The following is a 25,642-nucleotide window of genomic DNA, read 5'->3' on the forward strand; positions in this document are numbered from 1 at the left end:
TATTCATCCGGTATAATCTTCTTTATCTCTCTGCAATATATTCCTAGCCAGTTAGCATACAACATATATATTTAAGTTTACTGACTTGGGCGTCGGAGTGAGTACGCTTGGCACAAAGCCAAGCCCTCAGTTCGTTCGTTGTTGCAGGAGAGGCCGAGAGGAACGAATAAGAGCAAAGGAGAATCTAACTCAAGACATCATTCTACAAGCCACGGGTGGTAACGATACTTGCTCTGGAATTACACCCGGAACAATTTCTATGTGGGATTTCCTTAAATATGTATCACATCACACTTATATATTATTAATCTTTAAACCAAAACAATATAATTTTTACATTGGAGTCCCTGAATTGGGTCCATCACACGGTGCTAGTGATTTAAAACTATATAGTATAATTAATTTGTATAACTTTCTTTAATTACATGGAAGTCCCTTGGTTTCTGGATTTAATATATAGTATTGATTAGTTTAGTTAAATTTGAGTTTTGACGGAAAAAATATTAAAATCTAACTTATAAACTTTAATATGCTCAAAGAAATATACATATGCTCAAAAACAAATAAAGTTTGAGGCAATAAGCTAAAAAAAAAATACATATATGCTCAAAAAATAAAAAAGTTGGATGTACTACATCCGATGTATGTTCCTTTTTCTCCAAATTTCCCGATCTAAAAATAACCACGTATAATAATCCGACCCAAAACAACCCGTCTTAACAGTTCCGAACTCCGATCCGAACGATTCGATTAGTGGGTGCCGGAGGCCTGCCAAATTAGACCAAATGACCAATATCCAGAAAATGAGAAAATGCAGTAAAAATACGTACGCCACCAGTCAAACAGAACAAAAAAAAACAGTCGTGATCTCTTTTGAGAGATGGAGGTAGACAGCTGTCTAGTGAAGTTATGCATAGAATCCGCAACCGCCGACAGAGATGCCGTCGACAGGTGGCGGTTGCAGCGTCGATCTCTCCAACGTCTACCTTCTCCTCTTGCTTCCGCTCTTCTTCACCGTCTTCTTCGTCGCCGTCTTCTCTCCCCTTCGCTCCTCGAGTTTCGTTCCTTTCTCTTTTTGTTTTTCCTTTTATTTACGATTTACAGAGAGACGGTCTCACAATAAGCTTATTGGATATGTTATGTTTCGCGTTATCTTAAATCAGAAGATTTACTGTCACTGGCGATTATTTGTTTGCGCATTTGATTTTGAATTCCGTGATTAATTTCAGTGTTTAACTACAAATTTATGCTTTTTTAACGATCTCTGTTGATTGATTAATGCTGATTGATTGTTTTTGCATTTTGATTATCATATATGCGTAATGTTTCTTAATCTTGAACTCTTGAGCTTGAAATCCGTGATAAATTTCAGTGTTTGAACTTCAGATTGTGCTTTTTTAGTCATCTCTATTGATTGATTGTCAGAGTAATCATTTCAAGCTAATTTCGAGTTTCGAGTCACTTAAGAAATACTTCCTCCGTTCCAATTCCGGTCAATTGTTGTCCTTTGGTTTTGGCACAAAGACCAAGGAAAGAGGAAGGGGCCAATGACTAAATGACAAGTGGAACAAATTGAGTGTGAATGATCAAATAGCTCATCAAGTTCATTCTTAAAATAGAAAGGACAACAATTGACTGATACCCAAAAATGGAAAAGGAAACAAATGACCGGGACAGAGAGGGAGTAGAATGGATTGACCCGATGTCTGATACTGGATATACTCTTGCTTCTTTTTCATGCTTCTACTGATTGTGCTGGAGTTTGATTTCAAAACTCTAATTTCCACATAGGGTGTTCAAATTTAGCGTTGAGGAGATTGATTTAAGTGGAGAGAATTCTGTGGATGCGGAATGGATGGCTTACATCGGTGCATATCGTTACTTGTGCTCCCTGAATCTTGCAGGATGTAACCGGATTAATAATTCTGCGATTTGGCCGCTTGCAGGTTCATTATTCTGCCTTTCTTAGCTCTTATTATGCTCTCATGTTAGACTTCTGAGTTATAATCATAAGTGTTCTCCGTAAAGATAATGATGAATCTTGTGCAAGATGGTCTTATATGTGAGATAACCCAATTCATTATATATTTCTCTTTTTTTTTTCTTTTTTTTTGAGTTAAAACAAAATGAGAAATATATAATGAATTGTAAGAATGTTTCATTCAAGTTTTTTGTGTCGAATGAGTGTTTTAAAGTATAGTATTTTTAGGTCCACTTTCAATTTTAGGTTGACTAGTTGCCGACTACAACAGTAGAGGTTTATGTGTCAAAACACTTGGTTCTGGAACATGTATTAGTTATCAGAGTTATTTCGTGGAGCAAAGAGTCGGATACATGAAGATGGAGGTTGACTTCATTGGCCAAGCTCCTTGAATATAATATGACTGATAGCTCTTATGTAAAACCTAAATGATTTTCTCTGTTTAGGGATGTCTACCTTAAAGGAACTTGATCTCTCACGGTGTGTGAAAATTACTAATGATGGTATAAAGCATGTTGTATCCATTTTGAATCTTGAAAAGTTATACATCTCACGAACTGGGATAACTGCTGATGGGATCATGCTCCTCTCTACACTTCGGAAGCTATCGACATTGGATTTGGGAGGCTTACCTGTCTCTGATGCAGCATTGTGTTCCCTCCAGGTAGTGTTTCTCCCTTTGTGTTTGTTGCCTCATTTTGCTTTTCTGAGAAGTGACACCACACTTGATGTAACAATTTTGTGACTCTCATGCTGTAAATATCTACCACTTCAATTGGTAAGCCACTTTTATGCGCTTGTAGCATATAGCAGAATTGTTCTTTATCTTTCAAAACCGTATATACCCATCAGTCCTGTGCTGTAATAAATTTATACCTTTTTTTTTTATGTAAGCTGACTCGTCCCTTTGATGTTACCTGAACTGATTGCCAAAAAGTTTAATGATCTGGTAAAATAATTACGTGGCTTCTAACCATGTAAGGCTGTTAGCGGTTTCACTTATGTTTTTTCTTCTCCTGCCAATAATTTGGTGTAGGTATTGACCAACCTTGAGTATCTTGATCTCTGGGGGAGTAATATAACAAACAACGGCACTGCTACTCTAAAAAATTTTCCCAAGTTGAGCTTCTTGAATCTAGATTGGACAAAGGTCTCAATCTTGCCTACTCTGAATTCTCTTGAGTGCTTGAACATGAGTGATTGCTCCATCCTTTCTGTGATGGCTGATAGAACTGATAAAGTAACTCTGAGAAAGCTTGATGTCCATGGATCTACTTTCCTAGAAGGTGCGAAAGCCCTTTCAAGCATTGAAACAAGTTGTCTATCTTCGTTGAATCTATCAAACACTTCTTTCAGCGATTTTGGCTTTTTGCGTCAAATGCGTGCTCTGGAGCATTTAGATCTGAGCTTTAGTTCTATACAAGATGATGCAGTTGAAACACTTTCATCTATATGCACAAATCTGAGACACTTAAATCTGAACAGCACAAAAATAAGCTCGATCGGTGTGGAAATTATGGCAGGATATGCCCCTTGCCTTGAGATTCTCTTATTGTCTCACACATCAATTGATGATTTTGCTATACCCTACTTTAGCACAATGCCTTCCCTCAAGGTGCTTGACTTAAGCAATACAAACATTAAAGGTAATTTATAATTACACTTGGTAGTGTTGGCATTATTGACTCCAATTATTGTAACTATAGTGTTCATCAAATCCAGAATTTTAGTAACTGTGGTGTTCTATTGTCAGGCTTCGCTCGTCATATAACCCAAACTCAGGATGCATTTTGTACGTTAGCAGCACTGGAGGACCTTAGGCAATTGGAAAGCTTGGATTTGGCAGGAACCAAAGTGACTGATTCTGCTCTTCATGTATTAATTCGCTTTGAGGCACTTAACCATTTATCACTAAATAGCACTCCCCTGACTGACAAGTGCCTGGATCATTTGTCATCGGTGAAAAAGCTAGTAAATCTTAGTATGGAGGGTACCTTGCTGACCAATGGTGCATTGGATGCATTTGACCCGCCCTTGACACTAGAGGTTCTTGATTTGAGAGGCTGTTGGCTTTTGACTATGGATGCTTTGATCCCATTTTGCAAGAAACACCCGGGCGTTGTTGTTAGGCACGATCAGTTGAGTATGCCTGGTGTGGACCCTAATTGCTCCTCAAGTCCAGCCTCATTTCAGAAAGGCTCAAAGACTTTGAAGTCAAAACAAAAGAATAGAACTTCATCACCTGCTTCACCGTTCCAGTTCAGGAGAAGCGTCTTAGGTAGATGATAACAATATTTTAATTCATTGAAGTTTTGAGCTATGTATCCAATGACTTTGTCACCTGTCAAACAAGTCTTGTATGAGACGGTCTCATGTGAGACCACCACAAATTCTTATGTGTTCCCATTTATTATTTGGCTATTGGGTTGGTTTCACATGTGAGAGTGTCTCATATAAGTTTTTGTGCCAGTCTATTCTCTGACCTGCATCATTGCTCTGGAACAGATCAGAGGATAAAGTATGGAAGAGAGGAGCTGCTTGCATTTCAACACCGATCTCCACCACTTGCTCTGCCTGATAATGTAGACACTGGCGGAGTAGTACTAACGGATCTAACCGATTAGCTATTCAAGTATGTATGCTTGTGCTTTTTCTTATGATGCCACAGACCCATTTTCATTTATTTCGGATGAAATGTGCGAGAATAACAGGCCAAGGCATTGTAATTGGTATCGGTTTCAGCTGGCTTCTGCTGTTCTTTGGGAAGTACGGAGTACAATTTTTCACTTCAAGGCTTGCTTGCATTGAAGATTTGAAGGTAATTGTTACCGAGTAATGGAGGAAAAAAAAAACAAAAGGAAGTAGAAGATATCATTGCATAGGTCAAGGAGATCAAGATCGGCTAACCTACCCCATTAGGATAATTACCCTGACGTGGGAGTAATAGTCCCTACCACCCCTTCAGCCCTTCCTATTTCCCCTTTACCACCATTATTTTCCTCCCTTTCTCCTTTGTTTTGGGGGCTCTATTACCTCACAACATTTATCTCAAATCCAAGCGAGCTCAAAGTTAAGAGTGAGAAAAACGAGTTTCACCACCATCTTCCAAGTCTTTTATTTACCCTCTAGTTAGACTGGGAATTTTTTTTCTATCGTCTCCTATACCACAAGGGTGATTGATACTTTAGGCCTGTGTTATTCCACATATGTGCATGTTATCACTGTTATGATACAAGCTAGAGACATTTCCACAAAAGAGCAGGGGTGAACGAACTAGTGGTTGCTGCCTGTAATTTATCTTCAAGATCAGAGGGAAAGTCATTTCAGCAAAATAGTTGATTGAACCTCTGGCTTTATTGATGGCCGTAATTTTATGTTCAAGAAGGAGAAGAAGCTGCTCATTCGCAGTTGCAAAGCTCATTGTTCTGAGAGATAGAAGTTCGGAGCAAACAGGAGAACATGTATCCTTGTGGTCAAAACTGTAAAGTTCCATGCTATAACTTTTTAACTTTTAAGTACAATTGTGGTTAGTTGTTTAGTTTTGCTGCAGTCTTAAAAGGATGCATTTTCGCTATTCCATTCTCTTTCTTTATGAACTGGATTATACTTTAAAAGGACCTATCCTTGTAATGTTGACCTCTCGCAATGCTCCTTGAGTTCGAGTAATAGCTGATGTTTGTTTGTTCTCGCACTCTATCACATGCTTTGGTTTTAAAAAACACTCCTGTGCTTCTCGAATTCAACTAAAGGTTAGCCGTAGTGTCTACTGATAGAGTAATAGGCTACAACATATGGTACAAGATCATTCTGCAGATGTTCAAAAGTTTTTGAATGGTTAATTTCAGGATCTGGGTTCAAAATTTGAGCACATCGATTTCCATACAATAGTATTACACAAAACTGTCTGTCGGTAAATAAATGAACATGATTGCTGTATGTAAAATAGTATTCCACAAAACTAATCGTCAGTAAATAAATCGTCTCAACATCAAAAGTCTGGAAAAGTAAGGTGAAGCAAAATCAACAAAATTAATCGATTTCAGGGACTATTTATTTACTCGCAGTCTTGTACATTTCATCAACAACGTTCTGCACCAAACAAACAAAAACAAATTCAGCACAGAACTGATTAAATCAGATGACCATGGTCTACACAGCTCACATGCCAGTCATCTCTCCACGAAAAACTCATTGCCTCGCCACAAAACCCCGGTCTTACATGAACCATAATGAAGCACAATCCTAATGATCAAAGCCAAATGTTTTGCTAAGACTTTATGCAACAAATGGTCATGGTATTTTGTGTTTAACCTTTATTTTAGATTATCTAGTCCACTCTGATTTACATGAGGTGATAGGGATAGAGTAAGACTGTAATAGAGTTGCTTTTTTTTATTTTTATTTTTTAAAACTATAATTCATTGCTTCTGCTGGCGTTGGGGAGCGGGGGTGGAGTTTGCGAGGACAGTCACCTGATAATACTTGAGCATTTGTGGCCTCTTCTTTTTATAGGTTGGAGTGAGGAGATCGCGTTCTATATCAAAGGGAATAGGGTCCAAATGGACAGCTTTCATAATCTCAAAGCCTCTCAGCTGTCGGAACAAAATTTGAAGTTAGAACACAAACACAAATAAACAGAGAATGCTGTTGAAAAATACAGGTAATAACTAAGTACCTTTTTCTCTTTTCCAATCTTTGAGAGCTCTTCACGTATGTATTCCTTGGCCTTCGGGTTTACACAAAGAGATTCGAAATCCTCATGGATATCATTTGCTTCCGCCCAACGCTCAAGTGCCCCCTTGTTAGGATTAGCAACCCCGACAAGGTATGATTGTAAACTATTTCCATAGACCCATATCTGAAATTGAGAGAAATATTAGTACAATGATGAAAAGAAATGGAACTTTCCAAGATAGTTAATTTGATTGTCAAGGTTTAGTCCATGCTTTCGCTATTAAGTGAAAATTACTAATAGCAAAATACTCGTAGCAAGTTATGACTTCCAGCCGCAAATACTATGATGTTCCGCCTTTTCCTTTTTTGGGGTGGAGGGTTTAGACGTCTAAGCACAAATCAAGAAAACTCTGATGTTAAAGACATACTGAATCAATGGCAGAGCAAAGGCCATATATGTTTTCCAAGTTTTCGACTGCAACATACTCTCCTTGTGAAAGCTTAAATATGTTCTTTTTACGATCAATGATCTTAAGGCTTCCATCTGGCTGCCACTCCCCAACATCACCTGTATATAAACCTATCAGCAAGTTTGCGCCACAAAATAGCGCATGCCTACAAAATGAGATATCCCCGATTGAAGCATAGGTTATCAAAAGAAAGCTACAAACCAGTGTGGAACCATCCGTCAACCAGAACTTCCTTGGTAAGATCTTCACGTTTGAAGTAGCCTGAGAAGAGGGTTTTCCCTCTTATACAAACTTCTCCACGAGGAGTGCTGGCAAGGGCATCATATCCCATGTCTGGCACGGATTCAAGGCAAACGTCCACATTTGGTACTGGAGGGCCCACTGTACCAAGCATCTGAAGCTCATTTGGTACTGAAGCGAACGTCCCCGCACAAGTTTCAGTCAAACCTGCAAAGAGATTTTTGCAGTTTTGAAAATTTACATACGGAGTAGGAGTATATAATAACACTTCCATCACTTTTGTATTGTCAACTTTTTACTTTTATCGTCAACTTTGACCTCCGATTTCTCCAAATCTATGTAGAGCTATGATGTCAAAATTGTCGTGTTTGATTCAGCAAAGTAACTAGTTTCATATTCTTTGTAAACAACTAATTGTACACGATAAGTAAATCAATGTTTATAAGACGGATAATACATACCATATCCTTGTATAACATAGCAGCAAGCGACCACACGCAGAAATGTTTCTACGTGAGTCGCAAGTGGAGCTGCTCCCGACAGTATTAGCCTCACTTTCCCCCCCAAAGCTTCTTTTACCTGACATTGGACATATGCAAGTAAGAAGAAACGTACATAGTTCTCTTAAGAAGGTAACAAATGAAAGGCACAGCAACAACAGTAAGAGTTTTCTACTAAATAAACAGTTAGAATGAGCATGAGGTACAAAGCATTACTCCTAACCATTAAATTTTGGTCTCTGAATTGACTCGGAAAAACCATTTTGAAAGGGGGAGGAGTTTTGAAGCGCGAAAGTGGTACTAAACAATATATAAACAAAATATATAAAAACATCAAGTAAGATTTGCTGCTAAATAATTAAGGCAATGAAAATATTTTACAGAAAGTTAACGCGGTTAATTTCAGAGCTATTCTAAGAGTAGTATGACTGCTTTAAGAGGATACACTGCCAACACTGGTGTATCATAGGAGAAATTCAAACTTCGTATTATTTTTAAGAACGATAAATTAAACTTGAACTTAGTTGTGTGAATTTTTTTCCTTTAAAATATTTCATACCTTGTTGAAAACAATCTTGTCAAAAATAGGAGCAGCTTCTGAATGGCTTGTCCCCTTCTTCATACTATTGAATTTGCTGAACAATATAAATATGAAAGTAGTAAAAAAAACAGAACTATTTAAGTAGCATAGAGAAAATCAAAAGATACACTGCCGTGACTGGCAATCAAGATGCTCATCAAGCCACATCTAAATGAGGCTTCCGTGGCGAAAAATCAGTAGTACTGTCTAACTGAAACACTAGCATTTACAAACAGATTTGATGGTACTGACGCATGAGTAAGCAAAGCCAAAAAGTTTACGTTTCAACAAACTTCCGGCTCGGAGTTTCTCTTGTAGGCCTGAAAGTGAAGCAGCAAACATATCATTCATGGAAATTGTTTTCTCTAACAGCACAGGACAGAGGTGCATTTTTCGCATAAACCCTTCTATAAAAGAAATTGTACCTGAATAAATTCTATCCAATACACGGGGAACAGCACAAAAGATTGTTGGTTGTAACGCTGCAATATCTTCAAGCAAGTACTTAATATCCTGGGATTCAAAGGAACGAGTTACATTCAAATAATATCTTCCTGATAGACAATACATATCGTGAAACTAAAGAAATATCACAATGTGCAGGGCGCAGCGACTCACCCCTCTCCAAAATCCAATTTTGCCACCATGTGCGATAATGGCCTCCTCAATGACACGATCAAATATATGAGCCAGGGGAAGGTAAGACAGATACACATCATTTGCACGCAACTGCGAATATTTTTGAAGTCAGTTAAATGAAGAACAGAACTACTTGATGATCAGCATGCCAGATACGAGTAACTGTATAATAAGCTACCTTTTCTTTAGCAGAATCCAAGAAGCTGATAACACCAATTACCATAGTAACAATACTTTCATTGGATAAAAGGACACCCTTTGGGTCGCCAGTTGTTCCACTTGTATACATTATCGTGCATATATCAGTCTTTTCCTTCTTAACCAATTCATATTTTGTGTCACCTCCCTGCAATGCCAACCGGGAAAATGAGATTTTGACACAATATGCATGGACACTGAACATAATAGCAAGAGAAAATACACCGAAGATTCACATCAAGAGACTGTGAGAACAGTCTTTATAAAAAAGGAATGAGACGACTAAAGGAAATGCAGAAACCTGTATTAGTGTATTGTATTCAATGCAAAACCAAAATGTGGAAAACATTCAAATCATCAAACAGAACCACGCAATACCGTCACACAACCACCACTAAACTATATACATATTAACACATCCAACTCCATTTATAATGATTTGCGAGTACATCAAGCTTCAAGTCCCAATTTATAGTCTAACGATGTGCATTGAGGTTATACACCGTAATATGGAGTACTAATTAACTTCAGCAAACATTTTACCAAACAGCAGAAAATATTTTAGAAACAGTCGTGGCAGGAAAACTACAATTTTTATTAACAATGACGGTGAAAATATATTATCAATCCGCATACCAGTTGCAAAAAGTCATTCCAACCATATATCTTCAGACCAAATTTTTCAACTTCTTCTTTCTGCTCAGGTGTAACGTTCCCAAAGCTCACCAAAGCTGTATAAACTCAATATAAGACTCCATTCACAAAGAGATAGAAGACAGCGAAAATTAATCAGCTCACGAGTATAAGAAACTTACTTTTTAAGTATTTCGAAGTGTTTTGCAGGGTTTTAAGAAGCTGAATGCATTGGAAGAAAGAGACATAAGAACTCTTGTTAGTTAAGTCAAACTGTTTACGATGATGACTTTAGAGTCCCAAAGGAACAAGCGGCGTGGAAGATATACCTCAGAAATCTTTTTTTCTTCAACAAATGCAATTGTTACTTCTGCATGGCAAATGATAAATTCCACAGCTCCAGCTCCTACATAACTAACATAGATGAGAAACCAGTAGAGTCTTGAGAGTATAATACACAATGCAATAACACAGCATCACATTCAATAATTCAATACAGGATATGAGGATAATGCTAGTCTTTATCAAGCACTTAATAAACAAAATTGATTCGATTTATTTTCACAAGCGTAGCATCAAATAGATAAAGCCATACCAAGAGTGTCATACAACGGTACACAGTAGAGGCCATGGGCATTGCAGGCCTGTACAATTGTTCTTATGTTAGATAAAAAGCACAGACTGATCAGTAATGCAGATATATGATTTTTAGAGACACCACATTTGAAGCACCAGCGGAAACCATGTAATGTTTCAAACCACAATTAGAAAGGATGCCACCCTCCTGAGATTGTATAATGCACCAAAAGCAATGGCCAACGCTAAATAAAGAAAGAGTACCTCCATGCTCATGACCCACTCTGGACAGTTTGCTCCAAAGATACCACAACGCCCTGCCTGCCAGCAACATATATTGTACACCAAGGTCACAAGTCAATTACGCAATTTTGAGGGAAGAACCCGGGCACAAAAATCATAAAAAGACAACAAAGTGTAGAAATGCCAGTAGATATGATAGCTAAAGTCACAACTGTAAAGAAATTAAATTAAAGACCCTATTGACTTTAACCTAGAGACTCATGGGTCAGATTGAGTAGATAAACCTCAAAGGGCTCAAGCGCCTTGCTATTAATTTAGAAGTGGCGACAGGTATACAGGTTGAGCCACGGTCATTTAAAATAGGTTTTGCTCTATTATTGATTTCGAACCTGAGATTAAGACAGCACAACCCAAAATCTGTCTCATCACTAAAAATATGGCAACATTGAGAAAACAAAACAAGTACAAAACAAACTTGAGAATGCTCAGACCAGGAGAGATGTTCACACGGATGTTGACATTACCTCACCCACACCAGTATGACGAATAGCATTTCCCAGTTTAATGACAGTGTCATAGACCTCCTTGTAAGTAAGCCAAACATACTTACCAGCCTGCAATGACATGACAGAAAAACAAGTGTGAATCTTGATCGTGCATCTTGAATGAATAGCTTCAGACAGCCATACTTGGCACATCATACAGACATATATACTAATTTAGTAAGCAAGAGCCACATACCTTTCCGTTAACAGTTTCACGGTGACCAAGCATTGGATTGTTAGGATATTTCTCTGTAGAAATGCTGCAAAATAAATCAAGAAATTACTTTCACTGTATAGCTTATATTTGAACTAACATTGAGGGATATGAATTTTTTTTTTTTTTTTTTAAATGAGCCAGGACTAAACAAGTTAATGCTATAATAATTGGTACGAAAATAATTCCTTGAAATAAAGTAGAAATGTAGATTACCCAAACGATAACTGCTACACACGATCAAATAAGTCATACTGACCTATCAAATTTTGACACTTTGAGGTTGGTATGTACTTACTGATGTATCAGAGATCAGATAACACAGGCACAGCCCACTGCTAAGTGGCCTAACTAATCTAATCGTTAAAGAAGTATTCTGTACGATACACTTGACAACACATTATTCTAGTATTTAAGGTGGACTCCTAGTCATACACTCATATAACAATGCGAAAGATGTTGCTGTAACAGCTTATCAAGTTAGATCATGTAAAATGTCAAAGGCTCATATAGGAACTCCACCAATACTGTACTTGAACATCAATGGCTCAAATCAATGTATCCAAGAGGCTACTTTATCCCTTCCCAACCTTAGTTTTACGAGGCACGAGGTGCACGCAAGGCAAAGGCATGTGCCTTATAGACGCGAACTGTACAATTTTTGCGAGCAAATTTGTATTTTCTAACTGTAGTTTGCTTTCCCTTTTTTGGATTTGAATGACTGTTAGGGAATAAAGGAGTAAACGATAGGGATGTGACAAAGTGAATAGCATAACAAAAGATCTAGAAGAAAAAAAAGTTCTAGTCCTAGTCATTGCATTTCCATACGTTTGCTCAAATATATGTGAGGAGTACTTTAATCAAATGTATGGAAATGAAATAAACAAAGGGGGTACTGAAACTGTGTAGTACGTACTACGCCTCACTGGTTGTGCATTGTCTATAAGGTGCACTTAAGGGGCACCAAGGCGTTTTGGCTCGTGCCTCATGACTCTTGGGCTCAAGTGCTCCTGAGGAACGCTTTTTTAAACTAAGCGGCCAACCGAATACTACATGGCGCTTAAATGGCTTGTATTAAGTATTGAAAGCTTAACTCAACTCAAACTACCGAAAATTTAGTCGTATCTTAGCTAGGTGGCATATGTTAAACCGCTCAGGACAGGCCCATAGAACCAAAAGCAACAAACTAGCCACAAGTCATGCCTCATTACACACATCGGAAGAGACCTGAACGTATTCTACTATTCAGGTTTCAGGCTTCACTTCATCCCAACCGGTTTGATACATACTGGATACCTTACACCAAAGCATCCATTTCTTAACTCAACCACAGCCTACTACATATCTTACAGAACTACTATGCCGCAAAATTCTTTAAAAAAAAAATACCCCTTGAAAACTCGTTACAACAACAAAAGGAGAGATTTGGATCCTAGAAGAATATTTTGAAACTCGACTAATTTAAAACTTATTGAGTAACAACAACAAATATAGGCATACTCTTATCAAATTTCATCAAAACTGGGATATAATATAATGATCAGGTACAGCATGCACATGATGAATTTTGCACAAGCTATCACAAACAATCAAATCAAGTTAAACTAAGACAACGCGATTTAATAACTATAGAATTAAGCAGAATGCTCCACATGCAGTAAATTCAACCAAGAATTTCGTCCGAATTCTAACATATTTGACGATTAAATACACCAACACATTCATGCCTGTGTATGATCAATACAATAAAAATAAACATACACTGATCAAATTTCGTCCGAATTCTAACATAATTTAACAATCAAATACACACTGAAGGTACGCCGTCTAATACAGCGCGAGTTAATAACACAGAATTATGTAGAATGTTCCGCACGCAATTCACAAAATATAACGCAATATTCACAAACTACCTCAATTTACCACAATTAAAGTCAATGATGAACCAAAAATTAAGGCGAAAGAGTAACTGAAAGCTGAAAAGGTCGGAAACAAAAACAGAAGTAGAGAAGAGCGTGAGAAAGAGACCGAAAGATGTCCCAACAAGTATCCATGCCGTTAGGAGGCTGAGGAAATCCGTCTTTTGCGTAATTGTTGCGGTAAACAGCTCCCATTGAAGGTACGCCGTCTTTCTCAGGCTTCGCTGGCTCAACCTCGTAGATGAATCTCTTTGAATTTTCCGCCATTGTTGATCAACCTTGGAGAGCTCTGTGTTTTTAAGAAGAAGAAGAAGAAGTGTGTTATTGTGAATGTGTTGCGGAGAATTTGAATAAATAAAAGATGGGATACTATTTGGAACCGTTTTAATATTAAAACGGATATTATCGTCTTGAGCAATACTCAATGAATTAGTCGTTAATCTTTGATAAATTGTGAAATACGACGACGTGCGTATAATTAAAAGCATTAGTTTTCAATGCAAACCTGGATGTGTAAGTCTTGCTTGCGACGGGTCGCGGGTTGCGACGGGTAGTTTGTGAGAGGAAATGGGTAGAGGGGACAAAGGAGGGTCCCCCCATGTGCTTCCCCCACTCAAGGCAAATGGGTAATTTGTGAGGGGATATGGTATCCGTCTCTTATTTGTGACGGATACCTTCCGTCACAAATAAGAATTTGTGAACCTGGATTGATAGTGCCGTCCTATGACATAATTCTACACCCACTATTTCATTCTATTTAAATCAACACAAATTCTCATTGAAGACATGACATATCCGTCACAAGCTGAAGACGGATACCATTTTACCTCACAAAGTACCCACTTTTTCTCTCTCTGCAACACTATTCATGTGGTCCCCTTTCTCCACTAACCCATTTTGTTACCATTTTATCTCACAAAATATTCGTCACAAATGGTAACCCGTCACAAGGGAGACCAATTGTTAAATCAATTATACTTGAATTAGTCTCCCATTCGAAATTTTAAAATATTGTGTGAGACGGTTTCATACCGTAAAAATACATTTGAATAGAAATACTCATTTATTGATTATTTTTAATACAAAATGATCGTTTTATCGGTGAGATTGTCTTATTCTATAACTAGTATAGGCCCCATGCAATGCATGCACGGTGTTTATAGAAATTATCTTATAGTATATTATATTTATAGAATGTAAATTGATAATTCATTATTTTTTAACGTCTTTCATCATAGTATTTTGATTTGAGAGGGAAAAAAAAATTTAAGTAATACTCATAACATGAAATGTGTATTTTAATGAAAAAAAGTTTTTACACAAATTTAATGATATTGTTTTATAACTTTTTTTAATAGCATATCTTTTAGCTACATCTTATCGATAACGAAATTTTTATCATCAATAAACCTAGAAGCAAATCTTAAATAAGGAATTATATTGAAATAAGAAAAAAAATAAAAAAAGAGATTATATCAAAATAGGGGAAATATTTTAGGCGGGAAAACTTTGAGTTTTCCTATTCATTTAGTATATAGGGAATTTGGGCCGAAATTTTACTCGTGTTGTATAACGCAAGGTCAAAACTATTGGAAAGGGGTTGATAAGCGAACTCTGATTTAGCAAGTCCCTATTTTAATGCAATTGACTTACCTTTATTTTTTGGCATAAAGATTAAGAAAAAAAAAGGAAGGGATCATTTGTGTCGGTTGTTATTGGATGACAAGTGAACAATAATAGATGAGAAACCTAAAATTAGAATAGACAAACAAATGACGGGGAATAAAGAGAGTATTTTCTCGACTCGAAATAATGTGGGATGTCGAGAAAAGAAAATATTCCTTTCTAGTTTCTATCCACTACTTCAACTGCATTTACAAGTGATGGCAACTCGGGCTTTAAAAGTTTGAAGATGTTCATGGTTTCGTAAATGTCACATTTCCAGCATATTAATTGATTAAATAAATTGGTACAATGTTTCTATAAAAGGAGTTGAAGAACAGCACGTTAATTCGGTATGAAGGGAACGGAAGGAAGAATGGAGCAATAACGACGTTTTTGTTTTATGAGGAAAAATGAATCCTCTCTTAAATCTTTCGTACCGTGGCTTACTAATCAGTTACGGAAATTTTCTTCCTTACCTTTAAAATCCCTATATGAACTAAACAAAAGTCGAAAGAAAGACTCTCCATGTACTTGTAATGTCTGGTCGTCACTAAATGCCATCTCCTTAACTTGTAAGAATCCCGGAAGTTGGTAATTACTAATTACAGACGGAAAACAGTCTGGACATATATGCGCCTATAGCTCCCTTTAAAAAAAAACAATTTGTAGTCATTATGTTCCGCCACGAATAAAAAAGGTTATGCTCATTTATGGACATGATTTACTTAATCATGGACATGAATAATCATTATACCCTTAATATTTTTATGACCTCAAAGGTTCAAATTACTCATTCCAAAACCACCCAACCAACCACCACCAGAGGCGAGTCTAGGATTTTGATTTTGGTGTAACAAATTAAAATATATACTCAAGGTAAAGTGTATAGATAATTAGTGTGAAAGCCGTAAATATTGGTGTAGCAAATCACGAAATTCTAACTGAATTTTTTATTTTTGGTGTAACGGCTGCTACACCGTAGTCGTACGTGGCCTCGCCCCTGACCACCACTACCAACCAACGTCGTCCACCACAGCCATACCGGCCCCCCCTCAGTACCGTCGCACCACCCCGACCCCACGAATCCGCCGCAGACCTGCACGCCACAACCATCGTCTCCCTACCGTCCCCGAGTCCCTTCCCGTCGCCTCCCTAAAACTGGCTGGAGTCAAGACATCCGCACCACACCACACCACACCGTCACTACAGTCTCCTGAACGACAACAACCACGCCGCCCTCTGATGATTTACTTATTCATTGTACCATTTATTTTTTCCTCACAAAACTAAATATATCTATATAATTATTTTTTTCTCGAATTCTTTTTTTTTCGTAAAAAATACAAACGATGATTTTTCTTGAACATTTAATATTTAATAATAGAAGTATTAAGATATCAAAAAAGATTAAAATATGTATAAAAAACTATATTCAAGTTTTTAACTAATTAATATATGAAAATTTATAGGAGAAAATTAATACATAAGTAAATGGTACAATGAATAATAATAGACATACAAAAAAAATTCATTCCTCATTCCGGAATTGAACCAAACACAAGGTATCAGGAATGGAGTTCCAAAGCCATACCACCCTGGTTTGATTCCTGATTCCATACGGATACCTTTATGCGAACCAAACGCCCCCCAAGAGTTTATCGGATAAACTTCATCCATTTGACCAATTAAGGAGAATAAGGTATACAATTAATAATTTATTTCTAATGTGATAGGAAAAAATAATCCCAAGTCAAATAAACCCGGTTTATTTGTACTATCGAGTACAGCACCATGACAGTCCATTAAACTTGACAGGATTGCATGTTCATGTATGACTTCTTCAATATTTGCTACATACACAAGTTACAGCAAATTACTTCATTAATATAACATAAGCAATCTGAATTATCAGTTGACTTATCTCGAAACGTACATTACTGCCTCGACAAAACTTTCTCAAACCTCAAAAACATACATCATCTAAATTATCGGATGACTTTCTTAAAACTTACATTATTGGAGTTATGTTATCACAACTAATGACTAGTAAACGATGTTTAAAACGTCAAGGAAACAGTTGGCAGCCAAAATCAGGAGTAAAACTCATCGTAAAATTATTGTATACTCCATATGATAAAAGGTTATAAAGCTCTAAAAAATATTATACGGAGTAGTATCTAACTTGAAGAGAAAAAAATGGTTGTATTATATCTTACCGCTTCTTGTTTTTCTTTCTTTTTTTCACTTTTATCTCTAAGCTTTTAATCCTCTGATTAAGGACAGCAGTCGATGACGAAGATGATAATGATGATGTTTTCACGTCAGTGCTCGATTTTGATTGACCAGAAGTAGCAGGTATAGCAGGATAGTTCCCTGAGGCAGCAGCTTGTTTGATCGCTTTAAACAGTGAAAAACCAGACTGTGTGCCTTGATTTGTACTAGGTGGTGATACGGGTATTTTGGGGATTCCCAGGGCCTCTTTAACGCCAGGCCTCTTAATCACTGCAAACAATTACAAAATTATCACTTGATATTAGTCGGATATTGCGGTCATAATCTGTAAAATAGGTACATTTTTGGTTAATTGAGTTGGTTCCGAACTACAATAGTTTTGAGACCGTTTCTTGAGAGACTTAATGTTAAATTATAGGGTTTCTACGTTTATAGATTGCTCTCACATGGGAAACTATCTCATACGACTATACGAGTAAAAGTTTTTATCATCATAAGAGTTGTGGGTATGATGATTTTGTCTCAAGTTCAACATGTAATCAAATAATCAATGCTTATTTACAGCAGAACGAAAGAAAAAGGGGCAGAGCTGTAAAGTCAATGAACGCACCAAATCCATATGCAAAGGAGAAGACATTAGATGTAATCCAGTAACAAAATATAGCCTGCATAGAGGGGCACAAAAAAAAAAGTTAAGTTGCGACTCTCACTTCCATGACTTCCATCTATGTTATGGGCATATTATGCAATCCGTTTACTATGATGATTGGGTAAATATGCTCTTAAAGAGACGACGACAACATTACTCCAGTGCCTCAATGGCTCCCGCAAATTGAGCCTCAATGCTCTTAAGGGCTTGCTTGGATTAAGGGTAATAGGAGAGAAATGAATAGGGGAGTAATATGTGAGGTGTATTTCCCATGTTTGGTATGCGGGTAATTATTCACCTCCTGGAATTATTACCCTTGTGAAGAGGCAATACATTACCCACCCTCCCCCCTGGGTAATGATTAAGGGAGTAAAAGATCTACTCAGGAATCATTACTCTTATACAAAACATATCATCAAGGAACTCATTACCCCACTAATTAATTTCCCCAGTAATTATCACCCAATAAAATTTACCCCCTTAATAATTACATGAATTCCAGGCAAGCCCTAAAGAGAAGAAAAAAAAGAAAAAAAACGAATACATTGTTTGATAAAAGCTGAAGTTGAGTACCCACCTTTGGGAAACTCATGGTGAATGGAACTGTAAGAACAGCTAGAGCTCTTGAAAACATTTTCATGTTGCCAGCAATAGGATTGCCTTCCATACCTTCTTGCATATTAAACTGAAACACGTAAAACAATAAACTATGCGAGCAAAGAAATTAAAAACATTTATTATAGGACTCAATTGCATGCACAAAATCTCATTCAAGCACAATTTTTGCATATGAGACAGTCCCAGGATAATCTTCTCATGAGACCAACCTTGAGAATTGAGATGGTCTCTCAATAGACTAATTGTTATACAAGACACAGCATGAATGGCGCAAGCATGCAGAAAACATCGACAATATACAAATAAAATGGCTACCTCCACGGTCATAAGAAAGGTCAACGCTGTCAGAACAGGAAAGATATACATAGCATCTGGGGTCGTAAGATCAGTGAACCACAATGCTCCACCGGTCTTAAATGATGGAACTTTTTCTGCCATGTTTGATATCTGTAAAATAGGTACATATATAAATATTTGCTCACAGCATACGCGGCATCAAATAGAAACATTGTCACCTTCAACTTACTGCTAGGAAAAAGCTGATGAAAATTGGAGCTTGGAAAAAGATCCCTTTCAGCGGAGTGAAGGGTGTAACCCCATACCTGAAATTAAATTTTATTAATTATTTTGGAAAAGAGAAACAAACAGCGCCCCTACCGTCTATCACGATCTAATATCTCAGACCCTAATTTCTGACTTACTCTTTGAAAAGTGCATTCATCTTTTGTCGGCCCTCCTGTATCGCTGCGGGATCGTTAGCCTGTAAAATTAAAAAGAGAAATCTCAAAAAATCAATATCGTATGCCTATATCTAATTAGTGACAAGGCTGATAACGGCAGATACAAGTCTAAAAAAACACATGAATAAATACATAAAAAAAAACGTCGAGCTGTTACCATAAGAATGGTTTTCAGGGAGAAAGACCAAAAGTATATACCAATTATAATGCAAACTTATGAAGATGCACCTTCAGCAATATTGTCAGACTGATAATAAGTCTTGCATTAAGATAGCCTGCGGCCTTTTCTTGAGTTTCTACTCCTTTAAAATTGGGTAACAATTACACCTTGTCTAACAATAACATCCGACCAGGTGTAATTTAGTTTCTCTTTAATGTAATTATTTATTTTCCAATGCGATGGGATGGGGGCAGAAGTAATTTAGCCACTTCCCAGGAAATGTCTCTGGATTCCAGACAAACACCTTACATTTAACAAAAAGCTACTGCTTTGCTCCACATTGATAAGATGCCACTATAGTAGATATTTTTCACGAAATCACAGAACCGATCGAGGTTGCAGTAATAGTCGCGATTCATGATTGCATACCATAGTGTGGTGGCGCATATAATGCCACAGTTTATCGCAGCTTGTTTTTATATAGCTTATAAGTTGCATTTGTCTAATACTGGCTTCATTGTATCAGCCAAATATCGGCTGTTTTTAGCAACCCTTCATTAGCCTTGGGCCCTTGGCTAACCACGATTAAATAAATTTTTCAGCTGCACTCAGCAAAATGCTGTACAGAACACCCTCTCTTGCTTTTTTCCACAAAAATATGTAAAGTTGAAAATTCATCACGCATCGTCTATTAGTCTACTGGTATCAAACCAAAGGCCAGTATGATCCCAGTTGAAGCTCATGTCACAACTCAAGAATCACAGCTCATAAATGATACAATGATATTATTATACATAAGACAGAGCAGCCTGTACCTTTTCTTCCATCTCCTGCTTAACCTCTTCAAGATATGGTTTCATCATCTGAAAGTACGAAACAATCACCCATAAAGTAATCACAATTTTAAAATCAGGAAAATACCATAGCAGACAATAAATGCACAAAGGGCTTCCTTAATTTTCCAAGAAAAAACCAGCAGAAATTATAACGTTTCCAGAACAACTCCATACCGCCAATTTAGAGGTGGATTTGAGCTGATTGATCAGAAGAGGGACTGAAGCCCCACGAATCAGTACCGTGGTAAGAGCTATCGACGCTGCCCTAAAATGCGACAAAACTCAAATCAGCCAGCTTAAAAGCATAAAACTTCAAAATCGAATAATACACAACGAGAGAAGAGTATTTAGAGCATTTCTCACCAACCCAATCCAGTAAAAGAGTGGACGCTATCGATCACATATTGCAAGGCAGCAACAGGAAACGCGGAATCTGCTGCCGCAATTGCAACTTCACTCAAAACCGGAGCTTGAGAAGCTATCACCTCCGTAGATACATCAGTTATAGCCCCAGCAGCATCACTCAAGTACCCGACTTTATCAACTCCTTCCCCAATACTAGTCGACATAAACCTATGACTACCAACCCCATTTCCAATTCCACCCAAAATTGCCCTCTGATTATGAAATACATTTCCGGGTCCCGAATTATTCCCCATGTAAGTCCCAAAACACCTTCTTTGAGCTAATAAATCATTGATTTTTCGACAACCACCCTCATCATTCCTCTTATTACTATCATCACGATCATGGGAAATGTAAGTAAATGAAGGGTTAAATCGACGAGCGAAAAGCGTAGCTCGAGAACAAATGCTACGCCTATAAGCCATCCTAATAATACAATCCTAAAATCAATGCAAAGATTAATACTTTCTTCTCTTAATCATGCTCAGAACACAACCCTGGTATCAAAAACAAGAATAAGAAATATTCAGAGATTGTGTTATGCTAAGATTAGATTCAGAAATATGATAAAGTTGAGATCTTGGTAAAAAGAAAAATGTAAAAGTTGGGATTTTGGGAAACAAGTTAGGGTTTAGGGTTTAAGTAAACTCTGAAAATAAAGTGATAATAATTAATAAAAAGATCAAAATTAAAATAACTTACAACTGAAAAGTGGTTGTTCCAGAATCCAGATGACAGGAGAAATTGGATGTGCAAGATTTGATAAGCCTCTGTCTTAAGCCCGCATTGTTGAGAAATGCAGGTTGCCTATGCTGAGCCTGATGCTTGTGCTCGTGCTGTTGTTCACATTGGATCGAGTTGTTTTTCGGGTCAACAATTTAACGGGATTGGATCATTCCGAATCGAGTCTTTTGGGTCATTTCGAGTCAGTATTTTGCCTTAACAAGTCATATTGGGGGCCTTGGGGCAATCGGGTCTATCAGGTGCTCAAGTTTACTCCCAAGTGCCACGTCCCAATACTAATCCACTAAGACGGTCAAATTCTGACTCGACCCTAAATCCGACTTGACCCATTTTTTTAGATCAAGACCCGAAAATTTTGACCCGACGATCCGTTTAACCCGAACCCGAAATGATCCCATTATTTTAGAGTCGAAACTCAATCCATTGGGTCAATGGTATATCAAGAATTTTATTAAAATATTGACTTTTATATATTAGATTTGAAAAAATAGCACTTTAAATTATAAACACAATTAAAAAATCAATTTTATATAACTTTTATAATATTTGATAATAAAATAATTATTAAAAACTTCATTTTAATAATTATGTCAATATAATTAATGTAAACATTGAATACGATTACAATATTGATTTTAAAATATATTTTGTTCAACAAAATCGTAAAAAAAAGGCGTTAGCAAGTTAGCAACTATATTTGTTGACCCGTATTCTGATCCTATCCCGACCCGTGACCTGTATGATCCGACCCGTATTCGAACCTGACTTGTATGACCTGACCCGTTTGACAGGTTTAGTTAGTAATGTTAATATATGAGATAAATAAAAGGCGTTTTTTTATACAATATGGACTCATTTAACCCTGTGATCATCCTATTGACTAAACCGAATATGACTTGTTAATGAAGGGTTGAAAGTTGAAACCCGACCTGGATTCATTTGATAGATCTACACGATTCGGTCTGTATTCTGACTCGAACCCTACTTTTATGGTCTAACTCAAAAACCGACCCGCCAAACCCATTTGCCATATATAAATGTTGTAACAGATGCGAGAAAAGATAAATAAGAACAACAAAGAAAGCAGCGCACAGATTTACGTGGTTCACTAACGATGTGTTAGCCGCGTCCAAAGGGCATAAGGGAGAAGAGTTTTATTAATGTGTGAGGAGTTTTTCAGACTACATATTCAGACGGTATGATAAGCATGACTGCTAGGGAGAGGTTTAGAAAGTTTATATAATACTCTCTAAGACCAATTCAGAATGACCTAATAAGGCCAAGACAGAACCCTAGCCCAATACAAACAACAAATACCGTTTAGGTTTCGGAACGATACCCCGTCATAGTCGTTCGAAGTGACGACTAACAAATTGAAGGCACAAATCCAACAATTAATAATATTGATGACCTGAGTTTAAATTGACTCAAAAACAGTTTTTATCGTAGTTAGATTTTTAAGGCTTAGGTAGTTAAGTTTTGTCATAATCAGCTAAAATTGCTCAAATAATATTTAACAGAGCAAAATTTGAGCATATATGTTACTTAAAGGACTTTCATTAATTTTAGGTGTACCCTGTATGCTTTTAAAAAACGGAGGGTATATATTAAAGTAAGGTAAACATGTGGTACATGTTATTCGAAACAATGCAGAAACGGAAGGAGAAAGGAAATACCAGTCGAAGACGGAAAAATAAGCGATGAGAAAAACCCGAATGTAGTGCCGTGTATAAACCACTGCCTTGAAAACTATTTCTCCTAATGACGACCGTGGTGGCGATCGCTAGTGCCGGTAGTTCCCCAAGGTTAACACTACGGTCCCCGCGCGATTCCGCCCACTCGGGCGTGAGACTTGGAACGAAGAAAATATCGGTACCAGAATTTTATGAGAGAGCGAGAGAAGACGAGAGAGAAGAGAGTTGAGTTTTTGTGTTTTTTAGAAGCTGCTGAAGACTCGAATTTATAGCAAGCCGGGAGCGATTCTGAGCCAAAACCGACTCTGAAATCGTGCCTCAAATCCAGTTAGTGGGAGAAAGACTCTCCCACTAACAATCGAGTTGGATCGACTTATTCAACACAACTAACAACAAAAAACAGCCCAATTCATAACTCGGCTCCGGCCCAAAAAGATAGGCACAGCCCGCCGCAGGCGATTGCCAAATCCCAAATCCCGAATCACGAATCCGGATCCGGGCGGGCTCGGCACGGGCACGCGTGCGTGTGCGTGCCTGAATTAAGCACCTCGCAAAGCTTCCACAAAAGCCTCCCATGACCCACTAGTGATATGGTAAGGAGGGTGGGTATATATAAACCCATAAAACTTCCTTTTCCTCACCAATGTGGGACAATTGGAAACACTCCAAAGGCAATAAAAGCCCCTATATTTCCAACAATCCCCCACTAGGGCGCAGGAGAGACAGAGAAAGAAATTCGGGTAAAGGAAGGATTGGATACTTAGGTATCAATATCTTTCGATTTGAATTGACACTTTAGTGAAATGAGGAAACAACTTACTTACAGCGAGAGAATATCTTGCGATTTGAATTCCTAGCCGAGCTTCGGTCGATACCCCCACAACACATATCATACCTTGATTAAGATCGTTCGCGAAAAGTGCAACGCGCTCTTTTAGAGTAATGCGTTTAACTTGGTATTGGCAGACATGTTCACATGACTTCTCATAGTCTTGTGATCATCACACTTGCATAGGTGGCTCAAGTGCTTCTCAACAAAGACTTCTCACATGAGTCATTAAGGACCTAAGTCCAACCTGGTGTATGATCCATCAAGTGCGTCTCAAAAGCACCACCATTAAGGCTATGAATCATACAACGCCATAGGAATAGAAGCTTTAGACTTAGTCAAGTCTCACTCTTGACCTAAGGACTTAAGCCCCATTCCCCTCGACGTATCAACGACTAGTCTCCTAGCTTGACCCTTTAGTAAAGGGATCAAGCAAGATTGTTTTCGGACTTCACATAGTCCAAAGCAATCACTCCGTTATCTTGGAGTTGTCTAACTGCAGCATGCCTTATTCGAATGTGTCTCTTCTTTGAATTGTAGACACTATTCTTTGCAACACCAATAGCAGCCTGCGAGTCACAGTGTGGGGAGACCGGTGTTAGCCGTCCGCCCCATATCGGTATATCGACTAAAAGGTTTCTCAACCATTGACCTCTTGTCCGCCAACTCAAGAGCTATGAACTCAGATTCCATGGTAGAGCGTGCAATACAAGTCTGTTTAGAAGACTTCCACGATATAGCACCTCCACCCATGGTAAAGACATAACCACTAGTAGAACAGATCTCATCGTTACTCGCAACCCGATTCGCATCACAATATCCCTCTAACACAAAGCAGAAATTTACTATAATGCAAACATAAGTCTACTGTTCCTTTTAAGTACTTTAGTAAACGACGAAGAGCATTCCAGTGTTCATTACTAGGGTTATGTGTATAACGACTCGATCTACTAACTCGCATAAGCAATATCTCGGTCGAGTACGAGTTCATTAAAAACATCACACTACCTAGGATTTTAGCATACTCTTCTTGGGAAACACTCTTGCCCAAGTTTTTACACAAGTGTACACTAGGATCATAGGGTGTTCTAGCAGACACATCATCAAAGCAGTTAAACTTTCTCAACACTTTTTCAACATAATGAGATTGACTTAGACAGATTCCATTGGGGTTTCGGATGACCTTAACTCCTAGGATAACATCAGCTTCTCCTAAGTCCTTCATCTCAAAATGTGATGACAAAAAATCTTTGGTTCTAATTATCACCTCTAAATTATTACCAAGTATTAACATGTCATCAACATAAAGGCATATAAGCACACAATCATATTCTATTACTTTTGAATAAACACATGAATCAGAATTGTTAACCACATAGCCATTACTTATCAAAGTGTTGTTAAATTTCTCATACCACTGTTTAGGTGCTTGTTTCGATCCATAGAGTGACTTGTTCAGTTTACACACTTTACTCTCTTGACCCTCAATCACAAAACCTTCAGGTTGAGACATATAGATCTCTTCCCTTAGTTCACCATTCAAAAAGGCAGTTTTAACATCCATCTGATGTATAACAAGGTTATGAATAGCAGCTAAGGCGACAAGAGTCCTAATAGTCGAAATTTTGGTCACAGGAGAGTAAGTATCAAAATAATCA

General features: G+C 37.5%; 3 protein-coding genes across 6 annotated transcripts; 1 reads left to right on the forward strand and 2 right to left on the reverse strand.

Moving 5' to 3' along the window:
* The first annotated feature begins 787 nt into the window (after nt 1-787).
* Nucleotides 788-4,858, forward strand: LOC141587399 (uncharacterized). 2 transcript variants are annotated; one of them, XM_074408882.1, is made up of 7 exons: nt 788-1,056; nt 1,792-1,946; nt 2,428-2,645; nt 3,018-3,627; nt 3,735-4,259; nt 4,487-4,613; nt 4,724-4,858. In XM_074408882.1, the coding sequence occupies exons 1-6, from the start codon at nt 881-883 to the stop codon at nt 4,603-4,605; spliced, it is 1,803 nt and encodes a 600-aa protein (XP_074264983.1). In that variant the 5' UTR covers nt 788-880; the 3' UTR covers nt 4,606-4,613; nt 4,724-4,858. The 2 variants fall into 2 exon arrangements, with proteins under 2 accessions (XP_074264983.1, XP_074264982.1); XM_074408881.1 differs by lacking the exon at nt 4,724-4,858 and having other exon boundaries at nt 4,487-4,713.
* A 972-nt stretch (nt 4,859-5,830) lies between these two features.
* On the reverse strand, nt 5,831-13,679 carry LOC141587403 (long chain acyl-CoA synthetase 4-like). Its single transcript, XM_074408886.1, has 19 exons — nt 13,522-13,679; nt 11,476-11,539; nt 11,259-11,348; nt 10,756-10,812; nt 10,511-10,559; nt 10,245-10,321; nt 10,098-10,137; nt 9,919-10,013; nt 9,263-9,430; nt 9,064-9,174; nt 8,871-8,958; nt 8,702-8,765; nt 8,425-8,503; nt 7,827-7,944; nt 7,327-7,572; nt 7,084-7,223; nt 6,657-6,839; nt 6,454-6,573; nt 5,831-6,070 (listed from the first exon to the last, which is right to left on the reverse strand). Exons 1-19 carry the CDS (start codon nt 13,677-13,679, stop codon nt 6,032-6,034), a joined length of 1,986 nt encoding a protein of 661 aa, XP_074264987.1. The 3' UTR covers nt 5,831-6,031.
* On the reverse strand, nt 13,614-21,564 carry LOC141587400 (mitochondrial inner membrane protein OXA1-like). Of its 3 annotated transcripts, none has more exons than XM_074408883.1 (11): nt 21,420-21,560; nt 20,676-21,214; nt 20,487-20,577; nt 20,292-20,339; nt 19,278-19,336; nt 19,103-19,178; nt 18,892-19,023; nt 18,536-18,643; nt 17,920-17,974; nt 17,294-17,579; nt 13,614-13,701 (listed from the first exon to the last, which is right to left on the reverse strand). In XM_074408883.1, the coding sequence occupies exons 2-11, from the start codon at nt 21,140-21,142 to the stop codon at nt 13,686-13,688; spliced, it is 1,338 nt and encodes a 445-aa protein (XP_074264984.1). In that variant the 5' UTR covers nt 21,143-21,214; nt 21,420-21,560; the 3' UTR covers nt 13,614-13,685. The 3 variants fall into 3 exon arrangements, with proteins under 3 accessions (XP_074264984.1, XP_074264985.1, XP_074264986.1); XM_074408884.1 differs by lacking the exon at nt 13,614-13,701 and adding an exon at nt 16,497-16,927; XM_074408885.1 differs by lacking the exon at nt 13,614-13,701 and having other exon boundaries at nt 16,941-17,579; nt 21,420-21,564.
* Nucleotides 21,565-25,642: the final 4,078 nt, after the last annotated feature.

The sequence above is a fragment of the Silene latifolia genome, chromosome 6, assembly GCF_048544455.1.
Source record: "Silene latifolia isolate original U9 population chromosome 6, ASM4854445v1, whole genome shotgun sequence".
Lineage (NCBI taxonomy): Eukaryota > Viridiplantae > Streptophyta > Magnoliopsida > Caryophyllales > Caryophyllaceae > Silene > Silene latifolia.

Excerpts from the sequence above, each read along its gene's own strand:
- LOC141587399 (XM_074408882.1), top strand. The coding sequence starts at position 881 with ATGGAGGTAGACAGCTGTCTAGTGAAGTTATGCATAGAATCCGCAACC. Across the intron at positions 1,947-2,427 it reads TGCGATTTGGCCGCTTGCAG|GGATGTCTACCTTAAAGGAA; the intron begins GTTCATTATTCT and ends TTCTCTGTTTAG. Across the intron at positions 3,628-3,734 it reads AAGCAATACAAACATTAAAG|GCTTCGCTCGTCATATAACC; the intron begins GTAATTTATAAT and ends TTCTATTGTCAG.
- LOC141587403 (XM_074408886.1), bottom strand. The coding sequence starts at position 13,679 with ATGGCGGAAAATTCAAAGAGATTCATCTACGAGGTTGAGCCAGCGAAG. Across the intron at positions 10,138-10,244 it reads AAGAAAAAAAGATTTCTGAG|CTTCTTAAAACCCTGCAAAA; the intron begins GTATATCTTCCA and ends CAATGCATTCAG. Across the intron at positions 9,431-9,918 it reads GGAATGACTTTTTGCAACTG|GGAGGTGACACAAAATATGA; the intron begins GTATGCGGATTG and ends TTGGCATTGCAG.
- LOC141587400 (XM_074408883.1), bottom strand. The coding sequence starts at position 21,142 with ATGGCTTATAGGCGTAGCATTTGTTCTCGAGCTACGCTTTTCGCTCGT. Across the intron at positions 17,975-18,535 it reads TCACCATGAGTTTCCCAAAG|GCTATATTTTGTTACTGGAT; the intron begins GTGGGTACTCAA and ends CCCTCTATGCAG. Across the intron at positions 17,580-17,919 it reads CTCCTTTGCATATGGATTTG|TGATTAAGAGGCCTGGCGTT; the intron begins GTGCGTTCATTG and ends AATTGTTTGCAG.